The sequence below is a fragment of the Schistocerca nitens genome, chromosome 11 (assembly GCF_023898315.1).
Source record: "Schistocerca nitens isolate TAMUIC-IGC-003100 chromosome 11, iqSchNite1.1, whole genome shotgun sequence".
Taxonomy (NCBI): domain Eukaryota; kingdom Metazoa; phylum Arthropoda; class Insecta; order Orthoptera; family Acrididae; genus Schistocerca; species Schistocerca nitens.
The window spans coordinates 136,064,775-136,090,482 of record NC_064624.1 but is presented as its reverse complement, the minus strand read 5'-3'; the positions used below and the strand labels follow the sequence as shown (position 1 = coordinate 136,090,482).

Here is a 25,708-nt window from a genome sequence, read left to right as displayed (position 1 = left end):
GTCTTTCGATATCGGCTCCTGGCACACTGTTCAGTATTTACAGCCAAGCTATTTGTCCTGTATCAGGCCACAGAGTACATACGGTGACAGACTTTCCAATTGTATCCTCTGCCGAGACTCACTCAGTGCCGTTCAAAGTCTGTGTGCGCTGTCCACTGCTCATCCCTTAGTGCAACGGGTCCAGGAAAACTGGGCACTGCCAAGGCTGCAGCCCACGAGTTCCTATATTCCCTCCGATGATCTCTTTGTTGCTGTCTGTCAAGAGGTGGCGTCCCTTTGGCATTGCCAATGCTCCTCCTGTCACGGGAATAAGCTCCGGCTTACTAAGCCTCTCCCAGCGGCTTGGACGAGCTCCTCTCTGCCCACTCGCCGGGATGAGGTCATTTTAACTAGGTTGCGTATTGGGCACTGCCTTTTTAGACATAATTTGATAAGTGGCGCTACCCCACCACTTTGTACACATTGTGCCCAAGTTTTAACTGTGCGCCACTTCCTGACAGAGTGCACATTTTTTACAGCCATTTTAGCAAATGTTGCGCAAGCTGTCGACCGCGTTTTACTTATCCGCTAGAGCAATATGGCGAAGGCCATTTAATTTTTAGTTTTGGACCTCCGTTTCTATATGGTGTCTTTTTTTAGCTCTTTCGCCACGGCCCTGTGTTTAGCTGTCTTCTGTTATGGCAATTGGGACTGATGTATAGTCGTTTTTCAACTCCTCTCTGTCTTCGTGTTCTATAGTTTTGACTCGGATGTGTATGTTCCCAGTTGATTTTTTTGTGCCCTAAAACAAACAAACAAACGTCTTCCCAGCACATCGCGAAAAGTGAAGAACTTTTCAGGGCCTCACGATTCTAGCCTAGTCATGTGGACAGTCATCCTGCTGGAAGATTTTGTCACAGTTAGGAAAAACATTGAGCATGTAGGGATGCGTTTGTTCTGAAGTAATGTTCAAGTAGTCCACAGCTATCCTGGTGCCTTCAGTTACTGTCACAGGTCCCAAAGAAGCCCACATGAATACTGCTTGTAGCATAATACCGTATTTACTTGAATCTAAGCCACACTTTTTTCCAGTTTTTGTAATCCAAAACACTGCCTGCGGCTTAGAATCGAGTGCAAAGTAAGCGGGAGTTCTGTAAAATGTTGGTAGGTGCCACCACAATTAACTTCTGCCGTCGAATATATGTAGCGCTACAGAGGTATGCTTTGCAGGCACAAAGATAAATACTGGTGCCTAAACCTCTGCGTCAGTAAATAAATTAAAGTGGAAGAAGAGATTTTTTTCTCCGCCCCGAGTTTCGACCACGCAAGACTGTTTGGGAGTGAGACAACAGCAAACGCGGAAGAATATACGTATCATGCCATGTTTATATTCGTATTATTCTTATGCCGAATAGTGATACAGTCAGAAATGAAGCACGACAGCTGACTAGATTTTTAAATCTAAGATGACTCTAATTTCTGTCCAAAATGTAAATGTGCTAAAGAGGCGTCTGCAAAGATTTTCAAACGAAGAAAAATTTCGGTTAACTCTCCTTCACATCTTCTTTGACACGCAGTCTATTATTTGGTTCTTGTTGATTATTATCAAAGAAAGCAGCAGTGTAAGTAACAACAAAAAGCAGTCTCTTGCCATTGTTTCGCTAATGAGATGATTCCTCTCTCTCTCTCTTTTAATCTTTTAAATTGGAAGCGGCGGGAGCGCGCACAAAAGCAAGACATGCCGCGAGCGGCGACAGGTTGTAAACACTCATTATCAAAATGCGACAAACAATGCATGACACAGTACAATAATGCATTTTCAGCTTAGAGTGGCGTAAACACCTATAACAGAGGGAACGGCACTTATCAGATCAAAGAAAAATAAGCAATCAATTCAAACCAGACGAAGTACGTGAAAAAGGAAGGGTTCCCGTATAAATATATACGGAGCGCCTGACGCATAATAATGGCTACCTGGTAAAGCTTAACTGCTAAGCTTACGACTCAAACCAAACTACTGTAGCTGTGTCGTCATTCATTTGACCTAAATTGTGTATCATATTACAATGGACCAACTTTGTTTCGATTTGGAGGTGCGGCGTAAAACTTTTCTCCCCCCTTGAATTTCGAGTCTCATTTTTCAGGTACGGCTTAGATTCGAGTGAGGTGTAGATTTGAGTAAATACAGTATGGCCCACACTGTCTTCCATTTGCAGCATGGTGCTTGTTTCGAGCAACTGTTTTATTTGGATGACTGTACATCTAGCTTCACCATCAGTGTGATGTAAGAAGAAGTGACCGGGTGACACATTTCCATTGATGCACAGTCCAATCTCAACATCATTAGGCAAATGTGGAAACACGTAGCAGTTGTCTGCTGCGGTGCTCCAAAACTCTTGTGCCTGCAGCACCATTGTACCAGACCTGCCACGGATTGTCATCAGCCCTCCTTAACAGAGTGGGTGAGCCTCTGATCTCCACATTCTATGAAGTGGATGTCGAACAACAGTTTTCACCACCTGTTTAGCGCTTCCCATAGATTCTCTCAACAGTAGCACACAAATAGCTGAACCAGCTTCGCTGCTTCTGAGATGCTTGTGTGCAGGCTTAGGCTCATAACAAATGTCCTTTATCAGGTTTGATTTTGTCAATGGATAACCACATTTTGTGGCCTGTATTGTCACTTGAGAGATTGCTTACACGATTCTGTTATTGCGTCATGTGCATGCAATGCACAGTGAACAGTGGTTGTAATCTTGCTAATATCAGTGTATCATTTGCACATTCTATGTTGAAACGTTCTCATTGGCTACACAAATCAGCTGATCTATCGTCATATTTTCTCCTGACTGCTCATGATACGAGGGCTGTCCAGAAAGTAAGTTAGGATCGGTCGCGAAATGTAAACCACAGTGAAAACCAGAAACGTTCTATTTGCAACAGTTAGGTACACCTTCCACCTACTTCTCTACATAGTCGCCGCTCCAGCTTCCAGTTTTATCGTAGTGTTGTATCAACTTTCCAATATCCTCGTCATAGAAAGCAGCCGCCTGTGCTTTCAGCCAGTTATTTGCACTGGTCTGCGGCTCGTTGTGTGTGGAAAATTTTGTCTTCATAGCCACCGGTTCTTGTGAGCAGAGATGAGACTCAGGGGGAGCCAATTACAGACTGTATTATGGGTGATCAAACACTTCTCATCGGAAACGCTGCAGGAGTGTCTTCATTGCCCCTGCAGTGTGCGGCCGAGAACTGGCACGAAGAAGGAACTGCTCGACAGTTGTGTTATGTGGGCTGCATGACACAGGCGAAATCTCTAACCAGGCCCTCATACTTGACGGGAGACGCTATTCCCTACGCATCTTCACGTGCTCACTGTTCACTCAAAACAGAAAAGAGCGACGCGACACGATCGACGGGCACACTAGAGACACTGCCCAACACATCTGTGCGAAGCTTTACCGGATTTTCCCAGTGGTTTACATTTCGCGACCGATCGTAACTTACTTTCTGGACAGCCCTCGTAGTACACAGACAACATGTTTCTGCATTTTGTTTTGATTTCCCCCTTCAGCTGGTTGAGAAGGCTGGGGTAATACTCTTTGGTTATACTACAGCTCTGACAGTGATACTTCTAAAACAGTATATTGTCTTCGTCCCAGAAAACCAAACACTGTTACTGGTTTGGTAGATTTCTGGCTGCAGGATGTCCATTGTTGCACTGATCCACTATGGTGTCATTTCTCTGATCATTCTTTGGGTGTGGGATCATAAATGTGGAACTAGGTTTCATCCCCAATCACCAACAGAGTCAAAAAGTCCTGTGTAGTATGAAATTGGTCCTGAAAAACACTGGATGTCTGAATTCATGTCTTGTTCTGATTATGGTTGTAACATATCGGCACTGACTTCGCTGGAAGCTATCTTGTGCCTAAGATATTGTCAGTAATAAATCCAGTGTCCAGTGTATAATCATCTTACTAGTGGAGGTATGCCTAGTTTACATTGCTCTTTCTAGTGTTCAGTTGAATTGTTTTCATTTTAAGAACAAAAGTTGAAATATTTTGTGTAAAATGGAAACAACTCAGATTAACACCGAGAAGCACACCATTAATCAATCACACTGAGAAAACCTGAGAGATATTTGCCAGTCTTTAAGGATGGGCCTGCAGACAGCTTTGCTTATGATCACGTTTTTCACTGTTGCGGACCATCAATGAATTCACATTCGTTTATCTTTTTACAACAGAACTATTGCCTTTCAATCTAACCTAGCCTTGGGAAACACTACAGATGTGATTGACACTGCAAATAAGATTTTGTATTCAGATAGAAAAAGTTTGAAAGTGCTATACATCAGTAGCAAGGATACTAATATGAAGAAACCTCAAAATGAACAAAAGGTTGTCCACCTAATTTGAGGAGCTTCTTTTGTGTACAGATGTCATCTGATTAAGAGCATGTCATAGTATATGCTTAGTATGGGGAGTTGCATAAAACTAGTCTTCCAATGATGACAATAATAATCATAAATAATCTTCAGCAAAGCAGTTTAGTGCACAGTGTATTTTAAGGCTGAATAGTGCTACTGCTGTTCTGCTGGTGGTTTAGATTGTGTTTTGATGAATGTGTAATTACTCATTAACTGTTGGCTATTTTGCTCATTTCAAGATATCGTCCTTAATTTTCAGGCTCGAAGCGTGGTCGTCCCAAGAGAGATGCCGACGAGAAAGAGGCTGCTGGTGGAGCTGACGAAGATGCGGGGGCGCCACCAGAGAAGAAAGTGGCAGAGCAGAAGGAGGAGGGTGACGCAGGCAGTGCCGAAGACAGGGCCGACTCTGGCAAGGATGCGGCTCCGGCAGAAACCTCTGCTACAGCGCAAGAGGACAAATCTGAGAAAATGGATGTAAGTCTGTAGTTATTGTTAAACAAGAAACATGGTCATTTTTTTTCTATATGCTGTCTTCCACTTTTGTCTGTAAACCCAAACCTGTCTTTCTTCAGATGTGGGTATCTATTCTGGCACTGATCTCATCAATAGTGTACAATCACACAAACATTATATTAACATCAAAATTTGTATCATGTTTATATGCAGGCATTGTGTGTCTCTATTTTCATTTACAAATCACATAAAAATGATGAGTTCAGATGGAGATCTTTCATGCACGGGCAAATGCAGCCTATTTTGTCTAAGCAGAAATTACACACAATGCTCCAAATGACCATATCCCAGAGGCCGTAAGCACGTTTGCTTCTGTTAGGTAATCATGTAGCAGGTCACACGATGCCATTTGTTATTTACCATTAAAAACACCTAAAAATAATGAGCAGTGTTTATTCTCTCTCTGCTTTACCATCTGAACTTTACATATACACTATGCGACGCTTAAATCTGGACAAATGACTTTTTTTAATGAAATTTATTAAAACAAAATACAAATGAAAATCCTTTTACATATAAGTAGTAGTATCTTTAAAGAGTAACATAACATCCCGTTGAGCCACATTGAGTGCATCCATTCTTGTACTGAAGTGATCGCTCACATTACAACAGCACTGTCCATATTCGTGAATGCTGCTTAGATAGCAGTGCGCAGAGATGTGACATTAGCATGCCTCATTTTATTGGTAACTCTTTAGATTATGCTCCAAAGATAGTAGTCAAGGGGGTTCAAATTCAAACTATTCGGAGGCCGGAACTCCTTTGAACAGAACATGTCTACATTATCTGAGAGCCAGTTTGGACTAAATGGCTCTTATCTGCCCCTCCTCTGCCAAGCATTGTTTGCTCGCTGACATTCAGTACTGATTACAATTTCCTCTCAATTGCCACGGATCCCCTAGAATCGGCGCCAGAGCCTTTTCGATGACTGCTGCGGTTTGACACGAGTTTCCTCGAATAAGGTTTCCTCACCAGGTTAGCGGAACCCTCCCCAAACTTCTCCGAAGCATTGTACTTGGCCTCGTATTGTAAACAGTTGCATCTTTAGTACTCGAAGAATCTTATCTGTTTCAATGGGGGAATGGCCAGCACGAAGACTTTGCATAATTGCAGATCTTTGGTTTTACCTTGTCTGTTTCAACTCGGCCATTTTGAGGTTCTGACTGACGGATGCCTAGGGCTTTAGAGAGCCTCCACCGGAACTATGATGTGGTGGGAAATTCAAATTGAAATGTGCCCAGATTAAAGTACCGCATTCTGTGCAGTCATTCATAACCTCCTGTATGACACAGCAGAAACCCTTGTTCCCGTGGGAGCTGTACTACTATTTACGGCACTCTACCTGCCATTTCTCGAGCAGAAAACTTCTCCTGGTGCTAAAATTTTGCCTGTTTCAAGACCAAAGGATAACTGTGGGTACAACTAAAATTAAAACAAATTTGGATGTGCTTAGTGACATTGAGATCAATACTTTCTCTGAAGTTATAATTTAGGTGATTTTTTAGGAAATAGACTTCAAAACAATTTTATGTCACTGCAGAGTGCACAAGTGCTGTGATGATTGAGTGAAGATAGCACTACTCTCAACAGTGTCGATCCTTGGATGTGTGTATCTGAATTTCTCTCTCAGAACTCTCTCATGACATAATACCTCACTCATGACATAATACCTCACTCTTCTGCACCCATACATACATTTTGTATCCTCTACTGCCACTGTTACCAGTGGTGGTAGTATTATTGCTATTATAATTATTAATCATTACTATTATTCCAAATTGTCATAGATACATCCAAATCTTGTCAATCTCTCTGCTATTAGGTAATGAAGCAGCTGCAAGACAAAAGCGATTTTCCTTTATTTTTACATGTGTTTCTTCTCAGCCGGAAGCATCTTGAGAACTATGGTAAATTCAAATGTGTTACAATAGCATCAAATGAAATAAAACCACATACTCAACACTAACTCCTTTTTGGTAACCAAAGGCCTCATATTAAATGTTTATGGCTGTGTGCATCGCCGCTGTCAGACATGAAGTGTTACAGTTATCTTAAACTGTGTCGGGTACATTCAAAGATAAACCAACAAGAAGTAACATTTCTTGTTGGGGAGCCAGAACCCCATCAGTATACACTTTGGTGGGAAAGCACCTCATTAAACATAATGCAAGGCAAGAAACAAAAGTATCATGAAACCTTAGGATATAACTGACACTTTTTTGGGCTTCAACACATTTTGAATTTGCATGTTTTGCTCTTTATGCGTTTGGCTTAATGACGTACTTTCCCACCAAAGTGTCTATCAGTGCAAAAAGAAATGATACTTCCTGCTGGTTTTAACTTCTGAATGTAACTGACAATAGAGTTTAAAATAACTACAGGTTGTCCATAAAGTCCGTGGACACTTTCAATCCCCCCCCCCCAAAAAAAAATAATTTATATATATATATATATATATATATATATATATATATATACGAGGGCAGTTCAGAAAGTAACCTCCGATTGGTCACAGTGCGGGTTGTGGGGGGAGTAGCGATGCCATCTGTGCGTTCACGCACTCAACAGGTCAGTCGGCATCAAGCCGTGGTCGAGTGAACGTCGTACCTGCGCTAGTTTAGCTTTTGTGGCAGTTTGAAATGTGTGCTGCAATAGAAAACCCCGCCAAATGTGAAGTGCGTGCTGTCATAAGGTTTTTTTACAGCCAAAGGATATTCTGCAGCAGCTATTCATCGTGAGCTTTGTGCCGTGTACGGACCGAGAGTTATGAGTGAAGGAGTTGTCCGTGAATGGGTACGTTTATTTAAAAGTGGACGAGAAAACATTCATGATGAAGAGAGGAGTGGTAGACCATCATTGGTGACTGACGAACTCGTTCAGACAGTTGATGCAAAAGTTCGTGAAAATCGACGTTTCTCAATGTCGGAGTTGTCTACTGGTTTTCCACAGATTTCTAAGACTCTCTTGTACGAGATAGTGACAGCAAGATTGGGTTACCGTAAGTTCTGTGCACGATGGGTGCCCAAAATTCTTACCGACCACCACAAAACTCAAAGAATGGCCTCTGCATTAGACTTTCTGTCACATTATGAGGACGAAGGAGAACCATTGTTAAACAGAATCGTGACCGGTGACGAAACCTGGATTAAGTACGTGAACCCTGAGACAAAAGAACAATCAAAGATGTGGGCACATTCAAATTCGCCTACCAAACCGAGAAAAGCCTCGCAAGATTTTTCTGCCAGAAAACTGATGGCAACGGTGTTTTGGGATGCCAAAGGGGTGTTGTTGGTTGAATTCATGGAACGTGGTACGACCATTAATCAAGACGTGTACTGTGAAACAATAAAAAAGTTACGACGGGCTATACAGAACAAACGCCGTGGTATGCTGACTTCCGGTATCGTTTTTTTGCACGATAACGCCCGTCCTCACTCTGCTCGCAGAACAACGGCCCTTCTTGAGTCCTTCAAGTGGGACATTATCAACCGTCCACCTTACAGCCCAGACCTGGCGCCAAGTGATTATCACCTCTTCATGCATTTGAAGAAATGGCTCGGGTCACAGCGGTTTGATGACGACGAAGAGCTCAAAGATGCGGTCGCAGGCTGGCTCCAGGCACAAGCGGGTGATTTTTATGCAGAAGGAATTTCAAAGCTTGTGAAGAGATACGATAAGTGCCTCAATCGCTATGGAGACTATGTAGAAAAATAGTGCAAAGATGTAGTTGTAAGATGTATATATTAAAATATTTTTATTTAACTTGGTGTATTATCAACCGGAGGTTACTTTCTGAACGGCGCTCGTATATATATGCAAACTGTGAGTGGCCCGGCAGATGTCATTACATTAATCATATTCTTGCCATATTCGTCCCAGCATGGCATCGTCAACTGTGCCAGTCTCTCCCGGAGCTCTGCTACACCATGTGGTAGAGGCAGTACATACATCAGATCTTTAATGTGTCCCCACAGAAAAAAAGTCACACGAAGTGGGATCTGGTGATCGAGGAGGCCATTTCGTGAAACAGCTGTCCCCTTCTGTAGCACGGCCGATCCATCAATGAGGCAGCTCCGTGTTCAGGTACCCACGAACTTCATGATGAAAATGGGATAGAGCCCCATCCTGCTGAAAGATGAACGGAGAGTCTGATTGCACTTGAGGCATCGGCCATTGCTGCAACATGTCTAAGTAGGAATATTCAGTGACACTGCTCTCGGCGAAAAAGAATGGTACCAAAAAAAAACATTTATCCATGGGGAATCGCACTCAAATTCAATGCATTTGTGTGGATGCTTTGTTCACCAGATTTGACAATTACGCATGTTCACTTTCCCATTAGTGTGAAAAGTGGCTTCATCGCTAAAAATTAAGTGATCAGCAATGCTACCCTCATTCTCATTCAATTGTAGCAACTGTGAACAAAACTCAAAGTGTGTGTCATTGTCATTGAGCCTCTGCACAACGCACCGATTTCCTTCGACTCCTTATGACTGTCTTTCATACGCGTTCCACATTCACTTCACTCACACTGGGACGTCCGCTTCTCTTTGCTGGGCACAAGCAACCTGTCATAACGATTTTGTTGTGCCAGTGGTAAATGGCCTTCCTTGTTGGTGGCTTCTTACCATACTTGGTTCTAAACATCTGTTGAACAGCTGTAGCACACTTGTTTTTGTCGAACTCAGACACACAGAATGCTCGCTCCGCACCTGAACTCGCCATGTTTGCTTGTTTTCTAACTTAGGTGGACACTCCGAAGGAAGAATCGGATACAACGGCGGAAGCAGACAGTGAGAAGAGAGGTGAACAGGCGAAACCTACTGCAGAGACCCCGAGTTCTGCTGAAGCCACTGCAGAAGAAAAACCTACCGAAGGAGAGGAGAAAGACAATGCAGAGGACAAGCCGGCAGCTGCGCCACTGGCAGCACCGGCCGCTCCACCGGTGGAAAACGATTCGGGCAAGGACGCTGTCACATCTGCTGAGCCCAAGGATGCTGCTGCCCCTTCACCTGCCAAGGAGGTCAGTTATCGCCAAAAATAAATTCCTTATTGTCAAACTCCAAGTTTTATATCTACATATGGCCATATTTGTAATGGAGGTAAATGCATTGTCATTGAAGTTCGGTAGAATGCACCATGCCTTCAGTTGTTAATGGGATAGTGTTGCTCGTGTTCACTATTCAGTATGTCTGTGTGGCTCGAAGAATAACGATGAGCTGAGAATGTGTGTGCATTGCCACTTTACGAAAAGAAGTGCTACAAGCAGAGAAAGTTGCCCACCAAATTTACTTACACTGCCATTATCTAATTTGCTAATGGCAAGGGGAGCTCTTGGTTTGGACAGGGATGTGCCCTCTGTTTTTGTGAAAAGAAGCCTCTCGAACTAAGTATAAATTTCTGTGTCTGTGCCTATATAACACTACAAATTGAAGAATTAAAAATGCAGTCTTTTTCAGACGTGTGCTGAATGTTCATCTTCATAATTTTACAAGAGTTCATTTATACTTGCTTTGCTTTATATAATTTTCGCTATTATGTATTAGATAACGCAATAAGCTGTGTATGAACTGTTGTGGTGCTCAGGCCAAAGATTCAATTTAATGCAGCTGTTCAGGCTAGACCAACTTATGCAACTTTGTTAATCTCTGTGTAACTACCGCAACTTACAAACATCTGAACCTGCTTACTCTATTCGAGCCTTGGTCTCCCTCTACAATTTGTACTCCACACGCTTCCACCCTTTTTTTAAACTAATACTTTCTTGCCTGGCGACATAACCTGCAACCTATAAACATCCCTTCTCTCTGTCAGGTTGTACCATAAATTTTTCTTGCCGATTGGATTCTCAGTTATCCAATCTACTTATGTAATCTTCAGTGTCCTTCCGTAGTACCACATTTCAGAAGCTTATACATGGTGATTCTGAAAGAAGATTTCAGATTACGAACAATGAAAGGTAAACCAATTTCACATGTAACTAAATAAAGCAAGGTTCAAAATATTGTGTGTGTGTGTGTGTGTGAGAGAGAGAGAGAGAGAGAGAGAGAGAGAGAGAGAGAGAGAGAGAGCACCCCCCCCCCCCCCCCCCCCCACACACACACACACTAAACTCGAGCACCAAGTGTTGCTTGAGAAATGTCGAAGTGGGTGCCCATTTTGTTCCACACGTGAGTCAACAGATCCCCGTTTATTGAATCAACAGCTTCGACAGTTCGATTTCTCAGGTCTTGAAGAGTAGCTGCCATAGGTGGGACAAAGACTTGGTCAGTCATGTACCCCCCACGGAAAAACATGGTGTCCCATGAAGCCAAAAGCAGTTAACAAGATGTTGTTCACAAATTGCAACATGCAATTATTTCTCTTGTAGTGTAATTGCCCTGTTGCTGCAAACAAACAGCGGAGCTGCGTCAAAACATTCCACTGCCCAGTGACATGTGCAATGTGTTTGTCTTTTATAATTTGTAGTAAACAATTGAAATCTTTCTTTTTTAATCACCTTGTATTCTGTTTCTGTTTGTAGGGTTTGTGCATATTTTGTTTCTGTATAAGGGCTATACTCTAGACCAGAGGTTCCCAAACTTTTGTTTGTCACGCCCCCCTTCTGCCGAAAAGTAAACTTCTGTGTCCCCCCCCCCCCCCCAAAAAAATATATTTTTTTATTAATTATCAAGAAACTATTGAACAATTTGTGATGGTGACCTCATGTAACATGGTGGGCTGTTAATGTATCGAGTCGCAGTTATTACGTCATCAGTCTAGTCCAGTGATTATAAGCCACTCCTAAAGTAAGGAAAGGCATTGGTAAACAAGGAAAAATATTTGCGACCTTTCCAGATTAGTGGATGCGGGCCATTATTTTAAGTTGAGTGTAGCTTATTACTTTCACTCAATATCAAAAATAGTCACTCCGTCACAGTGTTAACTAAAATCACTGATTTGTACGCCTCTAGCGCTCCCCATTGTCATTGCGCATAGGTTGGCATTTAAGTTAACGAGGACAGTTACCGAACGGCGACAAACGCCCAGTTCTCAGAACCAGACAAAAAAATAAAAAATAAGTTTTACGAAATAATTTTACAGACTACACAGAACTTTAAAAAATATGAATAAAACAATTTTGGTAAACATTTTTGGAAAACAGTGATCAATTAATTATTATATTTTGACTAAAGTTCAGTCTTGATCACACCATTTATGTTTTAATGATATAGGTAACCGGTTTCGGTTCTTTTTACAAAACCATCATCAGACCCGTGAATAAATTTTAGGAAATACTAGAAACCAAAATGAAAGTGTCTAATGATGTCAAAATTTAACAAGGTAAAATGAAATTAATTATACCCATGGCTCCCTTAGGATGGTAGGCGGAGCTCTCCTCGATGCTACGCAGTCAACTGATGGTTATGAGTGCTGAGCACGAGCTTAAATATGCAGAGGCTCCGCCTACTTCCTGTCACACTACTTCACAACTGCCAATCAGCGTTCATAACATGACGCTATCGTCAAAGTATAAAAGTAGGAAATACACTAATAACATAAAATTGATTCATTTGAACAGTAAACTGTTTTTATCCAAAATATAAATAAGCTGTACACATACTAACTATCTGTTAATCAGACATTTAAATGAATCAATTTTATGTTATTAGTGTATTTCCTACTTTTATACTTTGACGATAGCGTCATGTTATGAACGCTGATTGGCAGTTGTGAAGTAGTGTGACAGGAAGTAGGTGGAGCCTCTGCATATTTAAGCTCGTGCTCAGCACTCATAACCATCAGTTTACTGCGTAGCAGCGAGGAGAGCTCCGCCTACCATCCTAAGGGAGCCATGGGTATAATTAATTTCATTTTACCTTGTTAAATTTTGACATCATTAGACACTTTCATTTTATTTAAGGATTGGTTTCTAGTATTTTCTAAAATTTATTCACAGGTCTGATGATGGTTTTGTAAAAAGAACCGAAACCGGTTACCTATATCATTAAAACATAAATGGTGTGATCAAGACTGAACTTTAGTCAAAATATATGAATAAAACAACTTCCTTACCTTGATTACATTCCCTTACTGCACACAATTTCTTCACCAGTATACGATTTTAGGACTACTCTTCGCCTGCCATATCTAGGATAAACTTTCGCTGTGTCTTCATCCAGAAGAAGTACTATTACTAGTTGAAATAACATACCACACGTAACATCAGAATCCATAAGGATCACACACAGCATTTATATTTAAATCAGATTCACTATGTTTATTTTATATTGTTTCTTCAAAATAGTTTTTTATAATTTTACAGTATTATCTACATGTAAGGATAGTTAGGAGAAAAATAACAAGTTCTCTTATAATGTGACGTATTTATTATAAAAATATTATTTCCACACACACATTTCAAGAAACAAACAAATAAATCAATGTGAAGGATGAGCTTGCATATTTTTTACAAGATTTTGAATTCTTGGCTGAATAGTAGAAACCGCGCAACGTAAATCATTGGCAATACTGAGTTTGCTTCTAAGCTTATTTTTTATAGCCACTACCGCTGAAAATGCTCTTTCGCACAAATAAGTGCTTGAAAATGGTAAATACAGTTTCAGTGCTTGTTCTGCTGTGCTGGGATATACCGTGAGATATTTCACCCAAAATAAAGGCTTATCCATCTTCTCAAAGTCATACTTCGCTGCAGAATCATTTTTAATTTCTAAGATTTCCTCTTGTAGTCTGTCTGGCAACACATCCACGTCAACGTGAAATCGATCCGTCGCTAACCTATAAGGTTCAATATTTTATTCTTAGTATCAGTATCCTTAAAATCGTTGTGAAATCTGACTTCTTCCAGGATTCCAAACAATCTGTGGAAGCAGGAATAATTGCAGGCTAAAATTTTACGTTTCCATTGTTGCAACTTATCAGTAAACGCTTTAATGGCAACCCGATGAAAAATTATATTTGACTCTCCATCTTGTAATTTCAAATTCAATGTGTTTAAAGATTCGAAGATATCTGACAGACAAGCCAATGCAACATGAACACCGGGCTTTCTAAATTTCACATACAATTCATTTTGTTGTTTTGCAAAAACTGCATCACTTCGTCTCTAAGTTCAAATAATCTTCCTAGCATATTTCCTTTTGGGAGCCAGCATACTTCTGCATGAAATGAAAGTATTTTATACTCTGCTCCCAAGTCTTCACAAAGAGCCGTAAATAACCTGGAATTTAACGCACTATTTTTAATATGATTCACGATTTTGATGCACAATTTCAAGACATCATTGAGTTCCTTTGGAAGTGTCTTAGCTGCCAATGTTTGACGGTGTATTACACAGTGGATAGCAGTAACACTAGGGTTTTTTCTCTGACCATCTGCACGAATCCTGAGCGACATCCAAGCATTGATGGGGCGCGTCTGTGCATACGCCTATCAGTTTCTGCCATGATAACTCATTTTTACAAAAAATTCAGAGACGCCTGCCATTATATGAATTGCTTTTGAAGTTGTCCTTAGCTCTGTAGAAAACAGCAACTCTTCTTTAATTGCTTCATTTTCTATATAGCGAATGAAAGCTAGCAGTTGGCAACAATTCGCAACGTCGGTACTCTGGTCTAACTGTATTGCGAAAAATTGCGATTGTTTGACGGCCATAACTAACTGATTTTGTATGTTTTCTTCCGTATCGTCAGTCCGACGTTTCACAGTATTGTCAGAAAGTGGTATTTGTGAAAGTTTTCGTTTACTTTCTGACCCAAGAACAATATCAGCAGCTTTCAACAAACAGGGTTTGACTAGTGTCTCTCCGATATGACTTTTCTTGGTCCTTGAAATAAGTAGCGATAACTCATACGAGGCTTCCAGTACCTTTTCTGATGTCTGAGCGATGGATCCAGCAGTGTCCAACTTCATCCGTTTCAAATTATCACATTTTGGAGCAAAAAATTCCTTCAGCTTCTCTTTCAATGCACCATGCTTTGCCCACAAATGGCGTTCCAGACGAGAAGGTCTCATGGAATCATTGCTCAATACCTCATAGCAAATAACACATTGCGGCTGATCAACACACTTTTTTTTGTATAGAAGCATAACCGTATTTGATATAATCATCATTATATTTACGTTTTTTCACGGCACTCATGGTGAAGTAAAAAAGAAAACATGTCAACAGTATAATTTCGCACTAACACTGATTTTACTGAGGCACAACTGTGAAAGATTCAACGCGATTTCAGCAAAATCCAATACATCAGATGTGTCGACAACTGAAAGCAACCAACTGAAATAAAGGAAAGCTATTGTCATCTGTCGGCACCTCAGATGACTGCCTGTGAGGAGTGAGGCGAAGAACGGGGAAGCCCAGCCGCAGCGCAGGTAGTCAGTGCACTGTCTGTCTGCGACCTAGTGGCCGAGCTGGGCTCTTGCTGGGAGAAACAGGCTATTCCTGGATTAGGGCGGAAACAGCCCACAGGCACCCTAAGAATTTGCTACCTGTTTTGAGCAGTGCAGACTGGGGTTTTATGCGAAAATCGTTTTCGTGCCCCTATCTTTCGTTACTTATAAACGAAACATTATAAGTTTTGAGATAACATCAATGAATTGGTTCTCAAATTTCACAGTAATTAAGTAAGGTCATGGATACACCTCATACATCGCTGGAAACTGTGCACAGTGCCAAGCAGTTATCTCTGTACTCGTACCAAAAGAAGCCATTGTCGCAGCAAAGAACGTGCACTAATTTCAAACGAAATTATGCCGTATTTCAAAAAGGCAGAAGAAAAATAACTGTTTTGTCAGATAAGTAACCCGAATGAAAGAGCTGTAGTACTGACCGTTCGAAAAGAAAAATAGCCTCACTAATGGACTTCATTGTCTACCTAGCTGGGTTATGTTTCATTGTTAGCACTCACGACAATGTTTTCAGAACGGCGTGAAGTACTCTGCTCAGAACGAACACTTGTACTAGTTTCGCATTCACGTCGTGCACATTTTTCTGGTGACAAAGGCCATAACCCAGGCGTCCAAATTATGAACCCGCCAGTTCATTTGAAGCGTATACAGTTTGTTAAATTCACTGTAATCGCATCACATGCGGATCTGCGGGTTGACAGGCTAATAAAACCGCATTTTTGCAGTTACGCAGTATAAGTGATTATTACTCTGATGAACATAGCCTACTACGGCTAAAAGTTATAACATGATTACGTTCAGTTCATGTGTACAAATGTACGGAATAGTTAATACCTGACTTTTGTGTTTTCCAATTGTCAGAAGTAAGTTGTTTACAAATCTGATATATTAGAATTAACGCATATCGCCTTCGTAATTTTGAGAGTTTCTGTGTGTGACATTCTAAACGTGTCATTCTAAACGTGATCTTCAAAAGCTGTATGTTCTAGGATAGGTTATTGAGACAGGATTGCGGGAAGTGGGACGCCAAACGCTTGCATTTAGCACCATAATCTATCATTAATACCTGCACATTCATTTTTATTAAAAAGAAATATTAGGTTTATACCGCTAACTCCAGCCGCGCCCCCTTGCAACATCATCACGCCCCCCCCCCTCCCTCCCCTAGGGGGGCGCGCGCCCCCCAATTTGGGAACCTCTGCTCTAGACAAATACTTTCAGAAGAGAGTTCAAACATTCAAATATATATTAAACATCAACTCTTTCAGAAGTTTTTCTGCAACTGACAGTCTGGATTTTATACCTTCTTTGTTTCTGACATTGTAAGTCATTCTGCCACTCAAATAATGGAACTTGGCTACCAATTGATGTCTCATTCCCATTTGTGAGTTTCCTGATCACCACCTGTTTTGATACCACCCCATTGCCATTGTAATATTAATCTTAACAACCTCTTTCTAGGTAGTCTCCAACAAAATTACAATATATTACAATGTCATTAGCAACCCCAAAGTTTCTGGTTCTTCTTCTTGAACTTGTAATTCAGTTTCCAAATTTCTCCTTTTTTCCTTGTGCAGTGTACACATTGAGTAACTTTGGGTATAGGCTGCAAACCCTGGCTTAATCACTGCAGTTTCTGCCTACCTTTAATTCCTTTTGACTCTTGTAACTGTGGTTTAGTTTTTGTGCAAATTGAAAACAGTCCTTTACTATCTGTATTTTATTGTGGACACTATCAGGATTTCATAGTGTCTGTTGGGGAATTCGTGCAAGAAAATGGTAATCTTAGCTTTCCAGCTATACGTTGTTTAGTCTAGAAGTAAATAATGTTGATAGGGCATTTCCGAAGGCTTCATGGAATCGTTAATTTGGCAGTGAGTGGAAGAATGGGGGAGGGGGCGGGTTAAAATTGTAGATGGAGGCCAAGTTTGGGCTCAAATGGTTGTAGAGTGTAGCAATTATGCAAATACAAGAAGACTTGCACAAGATCTTTTGTTGTGGAGAGGTGCATCAAACCAGTCTTCGAAGTGTAGTATAACAACAAAGTGTTTGACAGTATTCAGAATGTGCCTTGTGAAAGGAAGTACTCTTTGGGGATTAAATTGACAGACGAAAGTGCAGTACGTTAACTATGTTTTCATAAATATTTTCATGTGGGCGTTGTGTAGAGCAGGATGTCTATGGAGTGCAGGTCACTGGGCATGTTACTAAATTCAAACTGAAATTGTCTAGTTATAAGACCACAAAGGGGTACATTGTTTTGATTAAAATATTGAGATGCTGTATAACAATAAGTTTTGACATTTATGTGACTGTATAACCATATGGGAAAATGGAAATGAAGTCCCATGCTTCTTTACAGAGTGTAGGGGAACGATGCGGGAGACCCGCACCGCCTTCCTAGGCAAGATCCTAATGGAGGTGGTTTGCTGTTGCCTTCCTCCGACCGTAATGGGGATGAATGTATACTTATGTGTAAAGTGCTGATAAATTTGGTAGTGTGGGAGTCTGCTGCCAGTCTATCTCATGAATGGATACACAGTTCGAGTAATTTTCATCTGAACATAAGATTTATGTAGATAAATGAGTTATCGCCAAACCATTGTGCCAATTTTAAATAGGAAACTGTAGTCAAGTCAGCATAATGTCCCTGACAGCTGCTGTGGCAGAGCGGTTCTAGGCACTTCAGTCTGGAACCGCACGACCGCTACAGTCACAGGTTCGAATCCTGCTTCAGGCATGGCTGTGTGTGATGGCCTTTGGTTAGTTAGGTTTAAGTAGTTCTAAGTTCTAGGGAACTGATGACCTCAGATGTTAAGTCCCATAATGCTCAGAGCTGCCCCTCCAGTGGGCTGGGTGCGGCAGTTTCACTTGCCTATCTAAACCAATCGTGTAGTGTGATTTTGAAAACGTCTGAATGGCAGCAACTCGTAGAGCTCTATAGACAGCTGTTGTTTTCACCTGCAGCCATTTACACTTTGCATTTAAAAGCTGGCAACAGCACTGCTAGCTGTCGGGGGATCACTTACTCTGGCTCGACTTTTGTCCCTACGTCACAGAGAATGGATACGTATGGTTAATAATTTAGTTCCCATACAATAAATGAAAATGAGACATATAGTGCTGGAAAGGAAACTCGGAACAATTTTGTCTGTAGAAGTATTACAGTGTGTCACATACTTCAAATAAAAAAAATTTGTTGACAGATTGTAGTGACTGGGCGGGGGGGGGGGGGGGCAGCATTGCCGGTGTGGAGCCAGCCATATTTCACAAGGGGCTGTATGCACCTACGAAACTGGCAACACAGCGAGCTAGTGGTGCTCGAGGAAGTTATATGATTGGTTGGTGGCTGACTCCTACCATCACTTGACTTGCGAAAACTACAGTCGTAAAATTATTTCGTATAAGTCGGTAATTTGCTACATGTCATTGCTCGAAATTCAATCTCCTCTACCCAGTATACTTTCATTTTAAGAAGTAATTTCGATATTTATGTGTTCAGAACTTTAGAAAACATTTGTCCTAGTCATGGAAGCCTTTGATCCGCAAATACAAGATCCACGTACCGTCGGACGGTATATGTATCTATATTAGAAATGTAAAGACTTACGAAAGCTTAGGGGTAAACATTACCGCAGTCACATGACTTGGAGACAGTATGTTGATGACAAAAATTATGTTCTGTGCATCCAAATGCTCACTTGATAGACATTCCTGTTCTGTGAGGTACTGTGAAATGTGGTAATTCTCAAGTGTGGACTTTGCAGGAGGCAACAGCACCAGCACCGTCGGTGACAAACAGCGAACCTCCGAGCCAAATACCTGCGAGCAGTGACGCGACAGACGAGAAGGAGAGCGACGCCGCACCGGCCGAACCTATGGTAGCGAAAGCTGCCGCGGAGGCCGCAGATGCCGCGAGCGCACCTGTCGAGAACAGCAGCAATGGGACTCCAGAGGCGGCAGCAGCCGGCAAGGACCAGCCACAGCAACAGCAGCAACAGACCACAGTAGTCACCATCGAGTAGTCAATGCGACTCCTGTCGTACCTGATGAAAATTTTATAAAGTGAGTAAAGTGTTGTACGGTGGCGACGTCAGCGCCAGAAAATGTTTGACGCCACTGTCGTGTCGAGGGGGGCCGAATGGCAGTGTTTTGTAGCTAAATGTCACCTTACTCAGATGATTTTGTAGTGTCATTTTCTTCAATTATATTTTTGTGTCTCACGTTTTTTCACTATTTGCACTTTGTACAGCACTGAAGATTTTCATTAAAATAATCGGAAAACCTGAACCCATTACTGGCAGTGGTATGACTTTTGTATATTTTCACCTTTCAGAATATATTTTAATCCTTTGAGCTGATCGTTTGTCCTCGTGCGTAGCATACTGGCAGTCGTTTGCACATATGGCTGTTAAAGGAATGTGATGTTTTATTTCAGTTCCTACGGTGTGGGAATAGTTTGCGCAAAAATAACATTTCGAGGAATTTGTAACAATAGACCTTTCTGCTTAAAAATAACTTTCAGTGTGGTATACTTCGAAGCAGAATATGTCGGTGGTAAAGTGTCACGCTACAAATCCATTGGTATCTGGTTCCTTCCCTGCAATTCTATGTCATTTATTTCTTTCTCTTCTGGTTGTGTTTTGTATACAGTGAAACCTCTAACGTTTTTCAAGGGAGCACAAATTCTGAACACTGTATAGAGGAAAACACTATAAAGAGGAAGGCTTCCAAATAATAATTATAGGGCATTACTGAAGATCGGGATACCACTAATCAGTTTTGACAAATGGTGCCATAGATGACATTTTAAATTTTCACAACACTGTAATATGATATTCATTGCAAATGATCAATGTATCAAATGATTAGTTTTTTGTAATTAAAACATGGGGCCTGGTAGGTGGATGGGTGAAAGTAAATAGCGCCAAAAAGATCGCAAGCAGAATGTGCGTCACATGTCACGTGACCAGGTTCTGCCGCTGACATATGAAACGCGCTGAGCGCGGGCTTTACAGGCCGGTGCAACTGAATCCACAGAATGGAAAATGATGCGTCTGCATCAAGTCACTTAAACATTATAAAGAGGTAAATAATTGACCAGATTTCCAAAAATATGAGCACTACATTGAGGAAATTGTAATATAGAGTAAACACAGTAAAGAGGAAAATTTAACATTGTTTATATGGGCTTTTAGTCGGTACAAAAAAAAAAAAATAAAAAAAAAAAAAAAAAAAAACCAGATGTAACATAGAGGAAAACATTATATGGAGGAACGTTATAAAGAGGTTTCACTGTATATGAAAAATACCAAGTTGCACCATGATTTGGAGTCTTTATTAAACTGTAGGTCCTCCTATAATTATCTGGGTAATTCATGTTGATAAGAGGAAGGAAAGTGCCCAGTAATGTACACAGGCGTTTGAACGAAATACATGGTCAGTGGCAGGTGGTTTTCGTTTCAAAGCAATCTTTGAAACAGTGGACTGTTTGTGTGAGTTCCCAGCACCACAATTTGCACAAGAAAAATTCTGAAATTTACACATGCTGCTTCTTTTGTCTTCTCACTGGCTTGTTGAATGCATTGTGTGCTTAATCATTAGCCTTCTAAGCATTTTCAGATAGCATTGTAAGTTTATTTACCTTCCACGGGAAAAAGATGTAGTTTCTAATTTCTACCAATTCTCACACTTTACAAAAGACACACCCACAGTGTGTTAGCCAAGATATTCTTAATTTTAGCTGATGAGTTAGTGTTGCTCATCATTGGCACATGCTGGCAAGTGAGAGATCAGGGCTCTTCGTGTGTGTACACTCGGGTCTCAGACTTGAGAAAGCAGTGGCTCTCGTCAGTGTGAGGTCATTAAGTAAGAAATCATGATGAGGTACTTGTTTGAAAACAAGTTACTCAAAATTGGCTAATAAAACAGCACGATAAATATTATGCATTCAGGCACTGTGACTTGTTTTAAACAAGTTACTATGGCTGTGGAGCCACTTGTCTGGACAACAACGGTTATTAAATAGTAAACAAAGCTCCAGTTTTGAGCCTCTCTTGCATGTGGTTTTGTTTGAATTTTGAGGTATATTGTAGCCAAAAAATGCCTTGTTGCTGCTCATCTGTCACTTTATAAAGCAGCCTTGTTGCTGCTCATCTGTCACTTTATAAAGCAACTTTAATTGCAGTGTAATTTAAGCTTCCCACAGTAAAATCAACTGAAGTGCCAATGTTGACAGTGTACACTGTGTACTTGTGCTGCATATTGATAAATTTATGTGGAGACAGGTAAGGGAGAAGAGAGAGGAAACCTATAAATATAGGTTTGGGTTAAAGGAGGACAAGAACTATGCAATAGTAATTCCCTACTTGTTTATTATTCTGTTCTGAAGAACTTAATGTGTCCAAAAATTTGGTGTACAAGCAATCATTTGAAACTATAACAGTCCTTTCTGTGGATTTTATGTAGTACCTTTCTTCATAAAGACAGCATTGAAAATTTTCGACAGTGTACGTATCTAAACCAGTTTTACACAGTGACGTTATCCATAGATTTCTCAAGTAAATCCTACACATCTTTGATTGTGAACGTCCAATTTTTGGACATATCCTTTCATTTCACTTCACTTGTGGTCAGATTTATTCATTGGTTCATATTGGCTGTGGAAAGTATAAGACTCGCAGCCTTGGGGCCAAAGCACTCTTGTTACGCACAGGACAGGCAGAAGTGTAGAGTGGCACTATCAGCTGCATTATCAAATTGTATACTGTCGCTCGCTGCCACCTATCGTTCTATCACCTGTCTTCTTGGCTGCACAGGACTATTGTTGCAGCACGGCTTCGCTTCCGTTTCAGTGTGTTTCCCCATTTATGTCCCCAGTATCAGATTAACATGACAGAAACGTATTCTGTTCCTCCCCGTGCAGTATTGTCCTCCCAAAGCACCCATACTGATAATGGTGAGCAAATAGATTGACAACGCAGAAGAGAATATCAATTCTACCACCATCACTATTCATTCTTCTTTACTCGTAGTAAGCAGTATTTCCCTCAACGAGTTACTGTTACACATTCAGTAATCTTTGTGACTGTTGTCAGAATAGCACCATAAGATTGTCAATTTTTTCAGCTGTAAGACTAAAAAAAAAAAATTTTTTTTCTTGGTGCTTCAAAGTCCATTAGTTCTGATTCTCAGCGTGTTACTATAGTACCACATTTTCAAATCCGTTCTCTTCTTGTCTAAATTATTTTCATCACAGTTTCGCTTCTGCACTGCAAACTAATGCCTATAGATGGCTTCCTGATAGATAAATTTGTATTCAGTGTTAACAAATACGTGTTTTTCAGAAATGTTATTTTATGTTGCCAGTGTCAGTGTTTCCTGTTGCTGCGAATTAGCTGCAACACTGCATGAGATTGGTGTTCGGTACATATCGTCTTAGGCATGGCCTAAGGGGGAGAATTGGACAAGTTTTGTCAAGTTGTGAAGTCCCTCTCTCGCACACCACAACCATATGAATGCTACACAGATTGGACATGCACTTAATAGAAGAAATGGGACTCACAGTCAAGTTTTAAGCTGACCTGCAGAGCACATAGTTTTTTTTTTTGGGGGGGGGGGGGGTCAAAATATACTGATAATTGAGTGATTCAAAAATGTAAAATACAATGTTCAACACAGACAAGACAGGATGCATAGGGTCAGAGCTGAATTTCATTACAAAAATTGATGTAATTGTTTTATGTGCCCAAAGGCTTCAAAATTTTGTCATGTACCATGTTTTGCATGCATTTGTTGAAGTTGCTCTGGTTGCCATAAATTTTTTGCAATGTTTGCAGAGGAGTCTGAGAACTTCCTTTTTCTTACCTGTGAATTTATGGGGCACAGTATAGGTATTGAATACGTATATGTCCAGACCATAGAAAAAATTTGTTGCGCTTTTCTTGCTAGTTATATCACTGGTATTTCTCATAAACTTCAGGAGAAGAATCATTTTCAACCTCAGAAATGTAATTAAATTCATAACTGCTGTCTAAAACACACATACACTAGATATATTACTTATTGCCTCTTAGTCACAAAACTAATACTACCTAGAAGTCATTTTGCAGCTGAAGAACAAAAGTTTGGAACTCTTTTGTATAACAATGCAGAGAAAACACATGAAGGAAAGAACGATGTCGTAGAAAATCACATTTTTCTAATATGTGTTGGAGAGCATGTAATAGCCATTGACTATATGATCACACTCCTTTGATTTCCTTAGATTGCTATGACTTACTATACGTGGTTGTCAAATGGTGAGAAGGCCTAAGAACAGTGTGACAAGCAAGGCTTGTCATACAATGTTGACGGGTTAAGTATACTTAAAAATGCTCTTGCCTTTATACCCGTCTAACAAACTTCTCTAAAGTTGCTCTGATTTTCCAAAATTTGTTGTTCCAGTAGTTTGTGGTAAGTACATGTGGCACTTCTTAAGATATTGAAATATAATTAAATCTAGTTTTCACAAATTCCAGTTTAATTGCATTTTGATCACAAGGAGAGACCACAATTGCCATGTAAAGCTGGGGAGCAGTATAATTTAACTTCAGAATGTGTGGGAAAGTCTACCCACTTCGTTTCATGCTGTGATTTGTGAGCAAGGGACCAATAAAACTGTTTACCTTAATTTCATCTATAATGGCTATTATTCGAGCTGTGGCTGATTGAAATTTGTGAAATATAAAAAAAAAAAAATAAATAAATAAATAAAAAAAACTTAGTTTTAAATACCAGCAACTGTATACTAGTTTCAACATAGTGTTATACAGCCAACCAGTTAAAAGTAACTGTTAGGTGCATTTACCTAGCTTTCGACACCTACTAAGGGTGTCTTCATCAGAATGAATCTTTTGATAAAGCATAAAATTACATTGTAAAAAAGCAATGATGAGAAATTAGAGCAGGTTTGCCACATGCGAGTAGCTGGGAACATCATCAGACTCAGATGTTGTTCCTAGCTAGGTGCACATGGCAAAGGCTGGAATGTTTTATTTTTGACTTGATCATGTTGTTGTTGTTGTTGTTGTTGTTGTTGTGGTCTTCAGTCCTGAGACTGGTTTGATGCAGCTCTCCATGCTACTCTATCCTGTGCAAGCTTCATCTCCCAGTACCTACTGCAACCTACATCCTTCTGAAGACTTGAGCATAACTGCTCTAATTTCTGACCATTGCTTTTTAGCAAAGTAGTTTTATAGTATGTCAAAAGGTTCATTCTGATGAACACCCTTAGTAGGTGTCGAAACGTAGGTAAATGCCCCTAACAGTTACTTGCAACTGGTTGGGAGTGATAAAAATAATTTTTGCAACTGGAGGCAAATGTTTTCCTTTTGTATTTAATTACTATTTACACCTGTCATTAATGCTTGTGTTTCGGTAAACTTGCTCCACTAAATATTATTTTAATGAACTGAGTAGAAGTGAAATGCTGTTGATATCAAGGTACACTAAGATATCTGCCATACCGTCCTTTGTCCTTTTGTTTACATGTTCGCTTTGTTGAAAGTGCTCTCTGGTAGCAAATATGTATGATAAGGTACCTTGCTGAAACTAAAAGTTCACATGTTTTGAGTTGTTCTTTTCGTCTTCTAGAATATATTTACTTCTATATATAAGTAATGGTACTTGAATTTTAACTTAGGCTCCATCTATGCTTAAAAGCTACCAATGGACCTCATAAATAATAATCTACCAGAGTTTTGGTTTTAAATTGTGCAAGCATAAATGTTTGGTGGTAAGCGAACCACAAGCTATAATTGCAAAACGGGAATAGTGCACTTCATTTTACTGGAAAAAAAATAAACAATTGAAATTCAAATGGGTAGTAGGCATGTGGAGGGGGTTCACACAAATTACACTTAATAAATGGTGGAATAGTGACTGTGCTGAACGCTATTGAGGAGAAGTTCCAATTAGTGTTGATAAATGTTCAGTATGTCACAGCACTTATAATTGTTAGCTGGCAGATAATGTTTTACCCTTACAAATAATTATTCGAATTGTTTCTGAAATTATTTCAGTAAAATAGAGTTGTGCTTATTTTTAGAACAAAGTTTGTTTCATTGTAATATTTGTTGTTTGTGTGGGCAAAAATAAATTGATACATGAGCTAATTTACCATTGCTGTGAAGATGCATTTGTAAGTTGTGTGTGTGATGTAGTGATATCTGTTTACACTTACACATGGTAATTCTCACACATGGGTACATACTCGATTCCTTAAGTAATGGAATTGACTAATGTCAAAAATATATGAGTAGTTGTGGTCCTTCTATATCTTTGGAAAAAGTAACATGTAATGGCTTAGTTACATTATTGTAGCCACGTGTGAAGACT

At 40.2% G+C, this 25,708-nt stretch overlaps 1 protein-coding gene across 2 annotated transcripts in view; it reads left to right on the top strand.

Moving 5' to 3' along the window:
- The window catches only part of LOC126213467 (skin secretory protein xP2-like), a 276,687-nt gene that overhangs the window by 236,953 nt on the left and 14,026 nt on the right, over positions 1–25,708 (top strand). For both annotated transcript variants that reach the window (XM_049941246.1, XM_049941247.1), the window contains 3 exons: positions 4,668–4,882; positions 9,669–9,944; positions 19,099–19,396. In XM_049941246.1, the coding sequence (XP_049797203.1) occupies positions 4,668–4,882; positions 9,669–9,944; positions 19,099–19,356 (749 nt within the window). In that variant the 3' untranslated portion in view covers positions 19,357–19,396. The remainder of the gene's footprint in view (positions 1–4,667; positions 4,883–9,668; positions 9,945–19,098; positions 19,397–25,708) is intronic.